General features: G+C 34.9%; 1 protein-coding gene and 1 pseudogene across 2 annotated transcripts in view; both read left to right on the forward strand.

Annotated features, from left to right (window-relative positions):
* Positions 1-7922, forward strand: part of RIC1 (RAB6A GEF complex partner 1) — a 145067-nt gene that overhangs the window by 59397 nt on the left and 77748 nt on the right. Inside the window, exon 3 of the mRNA XM_010833826.1 lies at positions 3008-3087. Within this exon, the coding sequence (XP_010832128.1) occupies positions 3008-3087 (80 nt within the window). The remainder of the gene's footprint in view (positions 1-3007; positions 3088-7922) is intronic.
* On the forward strand, positions 7359-7916 carry LOC104984181 (annotated as a pseudogene). Its single transcript, XR_824716.1, has one exon. The product of XR_824716.1 is annotated as a 60S ribosomal protein L10a pseudogene (transcript).

A 7922-nucleotide genomic window follows, 5' to 3' on the forward strand; every position in this document is an offset into this window, starting at 1 on the left:
AAAGAGTGCATTTGAATCAGTTCTAATGAGGTGGATGAAACTGGAGCCTATTATACAGAATGAAGTAAGTCAGAAAGAAAAACACCAATACAGTATATTGATGCATATATATGGAGTTTAGAAAGATGGTAACGATGACCCTATATGCGAGACAGCAAAAGAGACACAGATGTAAAGAACAGATTTTTGGACTCTGTGGGAGGAGGCGAGGGTGGGATGATTTGAGAGAATAGCATTGAAACATGTATATTATCATATGTGAAATAGATTGCCAGTCCAGGTTCGATGCATGAGACAGGGTGCTCAGGGCTGGTGCACTGGAATGACCCAGAGGGATGGGGAGGAACGTGGGAGGGGGGTTCAGAATAGGGAACACATGTACACCGTGGCTGATTTCATGTCAATGTATGGCAAAAACCACTACAATATTATAAAGAAATTAGCCTCCAATTAAAATTTAAAAATTGATTTTAAAAAATTTAAAAAAGTTGTGTCATCTGTGTATCTGGGGTTATTGATATTTCTCCCAGCAGTCTTGATTCCAGCTTGTGCTTCATCCAGCCCAGCGTTTCTCATGATGTATTCTACATAGAAGTTAAATAAGCAGGGTGACAATATACAGCCTTGACGTATTCCTTTCCCAATGTGGAACCAGTCTGTTGTTCCATGTCCAGTTCTAACTGTTGCTTCCTGGACCTCTGTAGTTAAAGCCATATAATCCAGTAATATGCCTTGGAGAAAGAAAAAAATATTTTAAGATTAGGAATGATAACAGGAAGATTAGGAATGATAACAGGAAAGAGAACTTTGAAGTTCTTTATTTTGTCTTTTCATTAACTTTTTGGAAAAGCTGGTCTTAGAGTGTGTACTTACGTTTATTATATATACTAGAAGAAAGTTTTGAAATTGTTGATTGAGCAATATACTTATTGAGTTGTATACTTAAATTTGCAGTATTTGGGGATAGGAAGAGAAGGACCGTCCTAACTACGGTCTCACTACATAATAATAACAGTTTTGGTATAGATACACAAAGATGCTCTTTTTTAAGAACAATTGTTTACCACCAAAACTTTTGTTGTTCAAAGGCAGGCATGTTTATGAAATTATCACTGATGAATATCATTAATATCTGGAAATATATAACATTTAATATACATGCAAAACCAATTTTACTTTGTAGAGATGATTGATACAGAATACCAAAATAGTAAATCAAGCCATATTTGTAACTTCATCTAGTATACTGTCTATGTAAGGTTTCTAAATGCTGGGGCAAAGTGATGCTATAGTTTCCCTGGCATTATAGTCTTCTAAGCGGTTGTTAAAACTCTCAGTATATTATTAGCATTTGATATTCTGAAATGTTAAACTTTTGACTTTGAGTGACTGATATTCCAGACAAACTATGTATGTTATTTTTCTAGCCCATGTAGTAGTAGAGTTTACACATTTTAAACAGTCAGTAAATCTATATAGGGGTCGTGATGTCTGTGAAACTTTCAGTATGGTTTTTATTTGCATCCATTTTCTTTTTGATCTCATAGTTTTCACATTAGAATAATATAAAATTGCACATGAGGAATTAGAATGACTATCTTATCTGGAGGATTTTAGCCTTTTTTATTTGGTATCCCAATATGTTGAACTAGAGTTTTGGAAAACATTATGAAATATTAAAGTTTTTAGCTTAAAAACAGATCACCTGGCTTTGCTGAAGAAATTTAGTGTTTCCTCTTGCATTCCTTTATATGAAAAACAGAAAACCTGTACTGGAAAGAAATTTGAAACCTTGAATAATTTTAAAAAATTTTTATTTTTTTTTTTATTTCTATTTTTGGTAAAGCTGTCCTGCCACTAAAATGCCAGGAATTCACTATGAATATAAAGTAGTTTGAGTAAAACATTGCCATTTGATTCTGTTATGTCTGAAAGTACTTGTTTAGAAAAAGCTATAGTTTTTTTTAATATATTTATATAAATGTAAAATGGTTGGTTGAGCTTCACAAGTAGATATCTGCCATGATCACATGACACTTTGTTTTAGTACAATTTATAATTTTTTAATTGAAGTGTAGTTGATTTGCAGTGCTGTGTTAATTGCTCTGCAGCATAGTGATTCAGTTATACATACATATACACACACATGGTCTTTTTAATATTCTTTTCCATTATAGTTTATCACAAGACATTGAATATTGAATGTAGATCCCTGTGCAATAGGACCTTGTTATTTGTCCATTCCTTATATAACAATTTGTATCTGCCTCATCCTAAACTCCCAGTCTGTCCATCCCCAACCCTGGAAACCATGTCTGTTTTCTGTGTCTGTTAGTCTGTTTCTGTCCTGTAAATAAGTTTCATTTGTGTCATATTTTAGGTTCCATATATAAGTGATACTGTATTTTTCTTTCTGACCTACTTAATACAGTTTGAAGCATTTTGTTAACTTAGAAAAATTAGTTGATGTTCAAACTTTTGAAATTGAAGGTTCTCTATTTTTCTTTTTTCTCTAGAGTATATTTTGTAGTAAATCAGGCTAATTTATTGATTTTGAAATGTATAAAGTATGTTGAATTTCATCATACTATTACCATTTGGTGATGTCATTGCTCTAAAAACTCAGAAAAATTTTACCATATTATTCCAGAGTTCAGAACAGTCTGTATATTTTGCAAAATAACCATCTATTACCTGAATAATAGTTATTTTAGAATACTAATGTCTACAGCATATTATAAATTATTAATTTCAATTACCTATGGAATATTTTGAAACCTATGAATTTCTTTCATGAGTTACTTTATGAACAAGATAGATTATACTGAAACAAAGTCATTCATTTTCTTGCATAATTTAGCTGTAGGTCTTCAAAAGAGTATTCTTAAGAGTAAAATATTTTCAAAGAAAGAAATACTTTGAAATAAATACTTTAAATAAAATTAAAATTAAGGTTACAATCATAGCTTTACCCTTTAATTCATGGTAATTAAAATTTATCTTTCAGACGGCAAATGGCTACATCTTGTTTTTTCACATAACATCTACAAGAGGGGACAAGTACCTTTATGAACCAGTGTATCCCAAGTAAGTTCATTATCTTTTATTTTTTAAATATTTGTGTACTTTGTATTCACAAAATGTTGCAGTTTAGGGTTGTCTGAAGTGCTGGGCCAGCATTTCCAAAAACACTGTTTCAGAAATTACTAGGTCTTCAAACTGCTGTCACTTGAATAAAAAAATTCTATAGTAAGTCTGGAAATGTTGGATTAATATAGTCCATAATGTTTTATGGGAAAACCCAAATGAACTTTTTGGCCAACCCAATACTATCTCCCTTATTGGACATTCAGAATTACTGTTAATATACTCTAGTTTTAGCATTCTTTAGTCTCTATTGGGGGTGTATGAGCTAACAGATTATGAAGAGAAGAGGTAAAATGTCAGTAAGCTATAGGTACTTTGTTCTGTATGTTTTAGTATATGCATAGACTAAGTACGTGCCCCGAAAGAATTGAGGGAACTTGAACTTTTGATCTTTAATCTATGTTGTTCAGTATGTTTTATATTGTTTTTGTTGTTGTTTGCCTTTTGAAATAAGAACATTTTATCAAAAGAACTTTAGAAATAAGATAACATAATTTCATGTATGATACCTTTTTAAAAAAACAAGCGATTAAAACTGGATGAAAATATAAATGAATTATTTATCATATTTCTAGACGGTGGAAGACAGATATTATTGGTTATATAAGAAGTGAAAGAGAAAATAGATTTCATTATATGTAAGTTTAAATTTCTGAAAATTAACAGTGGTAAAACTGACAAACATTAAAAGTAGCACTGGGGGAAAGTTATGCAGTCGATAGGACCAAGGCTTACTATTTTTTATATGAAGGAGTCATATAAATTGCTAAAAAGCACAAAGATTTCAAAAATAAATAGGTAAGAGCAATCTTATAAGAGGAAATGTAATCCATTTTAATTCTCAATTTAGACACAGTCCTGTAAATAAAAAGCAATAAACAGGGTCACCTTATAGGTGATGATGATGATGATTATTCTCTTCTAGATGGGCAGGGGAGGTAAATGACATCTCTGGAAACAGTGAAAGATACAGTTTACTTCATTTTACCAACATGATTTACATATATTTCCAGTGTTTTGAAATAGTATTTTGAGATTCATTTTTTGTTTTCCAGAGGTTTTTAAAAGTTTCTTACCTTGTAATACTAAGTAGTATCCCAACAATGCATGAATTTTGCTGTTTAACTGCATATGTTAAGCTAGAGAAGTAAAGAGCATTATTATTATTATTTTTTGACTTGGATGATCTTCATTGTATTGAAGATTTTTTAGTATGTGAGCCTCAGTAAAGTATGTATTGCCTTAGAGCAGCATGAATAGTAATGAAAGGGGATATAGCCTTTGATATCAGATAGACTTGGAATTAAATGTCAGTTCTGCTGTTTTTCAGCTGTATGACTTCTATCAAGTTAATCCCTCTAAAACCTCAGTTTCCTCATCTGTAGAATGAAATAGCAGTTGTAATTATTTTAAGGATTAAATGAGATCATGCATATTAAATGTTTAGATAAGCACCTAATAGATGGAAAAAGTAATATGGACAACTGCTATTATTTGTACGCTTTTCCTGTGTTGGTTGCTCAGTCGTGTCTGACTCTTTGTGATCCCATAGACTGTAGCCTGGCAGGCTCCTCTGTCCATGGGATTTCGCAGGCAAGAATACTGTATGTTGTACATTTTTTGCTTTTGAGTTGATAGTATACTTTTTTTAGAGTCTAACTTCTAGTAACTGCTTTAGAAAATGAAATAAAATCTCTTATATAGGAACAGTTTTGCAGAGCAAATTAGTCAGTCTGTTATATATTAGGCTGGCCAAAATATGTGACGTAAAGCCCAAACAAACTTTTTGGCCAATCCAATATTTGTGTGCTAGACTACTTTCTAGTTGGATTTTTTAGTCTAGTAAGTTTCTTAGTTTTTCTAGTAGAACCTGTTTATAAAATGGGAATAAAAATATTTTCTTCTTCAGTTCTTTGCAGGATTGTATGGCTTAGGTTTTTAAAATTTGATTTGAGGAGAGTTAAAAAAAAATAGTTTTTATAGGATGTAAGATAAGCTCAGGGAGGTATTGCACAACATAGGGAATACAGCCAATATTTTGTAATAACTATAAATGGAAAGTAACCTTTAAAAATTGTATAAAATTTTTAAATGAAAAAATTTAGTTTTAATGAGTGTATTATTATCATCTGTGCCATTGTAAACACTTATGCAGTTCAAGACACTGTTTTAAGCACTTTTCAAACTCATTTAATCCCTGTCGCAACCTGATGAGGTAGTTACGGACAGTTACTTGCAGCAGAGAGGCCAAGTAACCCATTGAGAGTCACACACTAGTAAATGACACACTCAGGATCAGACCTAAATGTTGTAACTTCAGAATCTGTGTATTTAATCACCAGTACTACATTGCCTCAACCCTCTTTCCATCTAGTCTTCTGTTACTCTTGGATTTATTTGGTGAGTCAGGAATTTAATAAAAAAAAAAATGAATGAAAGATCTGGAGTGGTTTATAGTAGTCTTAAAGATTAGAGGCAGTATAGTTGAGGCCAGTAGTCAGTCATCTTCTCAATTAGAAATACTATTGTCTCTTGCTTCTCTTTTCTGAATCTTAGGAGTTTATCATATGAGTTTTTCTAGAGTATCTCAGCATCGTCAAATTATGTGACAGCATCTTAACTCTCAGACTGCCTATCTTTTCTCATATACTCCATCTTTGTTGTTGTTTAGTCACTAAGTCATGTCTCACTCTTTTATGACCCTGTGGACTACAACCTCCCAGATTCCTCTGTCCATGGGATTTCCCAGGCAAGAATACAGGAGTGGGTTGCTATCTCCTTCTCCAGGGAACTTCCTGACCCAGGGATCGAACTATGTCTCATGCATTGCAGGCAGATTCTTTACCACGGAACTACCAGGGGATCCATGCTCTATCTTAGAACAGGTTGTTGTTCAGTCTCTCAGTCATGTTTGACTCTCTGACCCTATGGACTGCAGCATGCCAGGCTTCCCAGAGTTTGCCAAAACTCATGTCCATTGAGTTGGTGATGCTATCCAGCCATCTCATCCTCTGTTGTCCCCTTCTCCTTCTGCCTTCAGTCTTTCCCGGCATCAGGGTCTTTTCTAATGAATCGGCTCTTCACATCAGGTAGCCAAAGAATTGGAGCTTCAGCTTCAGTCCTTCCAGTGAATATTCAGGATTCATTTCCTTTAGGATTGACTGGTTTGATCTCCATGCAGAGATCACTGATTTAGAGGGCATGGGCTTAGAGGGCATTGTGCTAAGTGAAATAAACCAGACAGAGAAAGAAAAAGAAAGACAGATACTGTATATCACTTCTATGTGAAATCTTAAAAATATAACAAACTAATGAACATAACAAAAAAGAAATAGACTCACAGATACAGAGAACAAACGACTGGTTACCTGTGAGGAGAGGGGCAATATAGGCATGAGAGAGTAGCAGATAGAAACCATTGAGTGTAAGATAGACTACAAGGATATATTGAACAGCACAGGAAATTTATCCAATATTTTGTGACAACTGTAAAGGGAGTGTTATCTTTAAAAAAATTACATTAAATGCACAAATAGAGACATATAAACAGTAATAAGTGAAATTGTGAACCTAGTCTGCTTTTTCAGATTCCAGTCTCGTTTTACTCTCCAATTAGCTTTATATTTCAGTAAATAAATACCTAGGAGTTGAATTGCTGGGGCATATCACATGTCTAGTGATTTAAGATTGGAGAATGGACATTGTATTACGTATTGAGTGTCTGATTTTTATTCTTTTGCTTTAAAGAATGTTGAGGTTTGTCTTGGAGAGCAGTTAAGTTGGAGATTTTCTTGATCCTTTTGGAGCTTATTTATGTATTTTTAGGGTGGATTCAACCTTTAGGCTATATTAGCACTTCTGAGCTCTATTCTAACGTCCTGGGTCTTTAAACAGGTCTCTTTGATCTGGTCAGAGCTAGGATTTCCCCAAGCCCTCTATGAGCTATACAGTTTGAAACTCTGGAAGTTTTTCTTTGGCTGACCTTGTGGAGTTTCCCTATATACAGTCATAGCTTAGTATTTAGCAACATTTAAGGGGAACCTATATTGGTTTCCAGAGCTCTTTTTCTGTATCTCCTGCCTCTCTTGTACTCTGTTCCACAAATAGCTGCTTCTGCTTCCCTAAACTTTAATCTTCTTCTGCTCAACTTAACAAGACTGCTGTATTATGCTTGTGTTCTCCTAACTTACATGGTAATCTCAAAAGTGACTTCTGCTCTTTTCCGGTTATCGCGGCGTAGGGAATTATGAGCAGCAAAGTCTCCCGCGACACCCTCTACGAGGCGGTGCGGGAAGTCCTGCACGGGAATCAGCGCAAGCGCAGAAAGTTTTTGGAGACGGTGGAGCTTCAGATCAGCCTGAAGAACTATGACCCTCAGAAGGACAAACGCTTCTCGGGCACCGTCAGGCTTAAGTCCACTCCCCGCCCCAAGTTCTCCGTGTGTGTCTTGGGGGACCAGCAGCATTGTGATGAGGCCAAGGCTGTGGATATCCCCCACATGGACATCGAGGCGCTGAAAAAACTCAACAAGAATAAGAAACTGGTCAAGAAGCTGGCCAAGAAATATGATGCCTTTTTGGCTTCAGAGTCTCTGATCAAGCAGATCCCCCGAATCCTGGGCCCAGGCCTGAACAAGGCTGGCAAGTTCCCTTCTTGCTGACCCACAATGAGAACATGGTGGCCAAAGTTGATGAAGTGAAGTCCACGATCAAGTTCCAGATGAAGAAGGTGCTGTGTCTGGCAGTGGCTGTTGCCACGTGAAGATGACAGATGAT

This window comes from Bison bison, unplaced genomic scaffold, assembly GCF_000754665.1.
Source record: "Bison bison bison isolate TAMUID 2011002044 unplaced genomic scaffold, Bison_UMD1.0 scf7180017863936, whole genome shotgun sequence".
Lineage (NCBI taxonomy): Eukaryota > Metazoa > Chordata > Mammalia > Artiodactyla > Bovidae > Bison > Bison bison.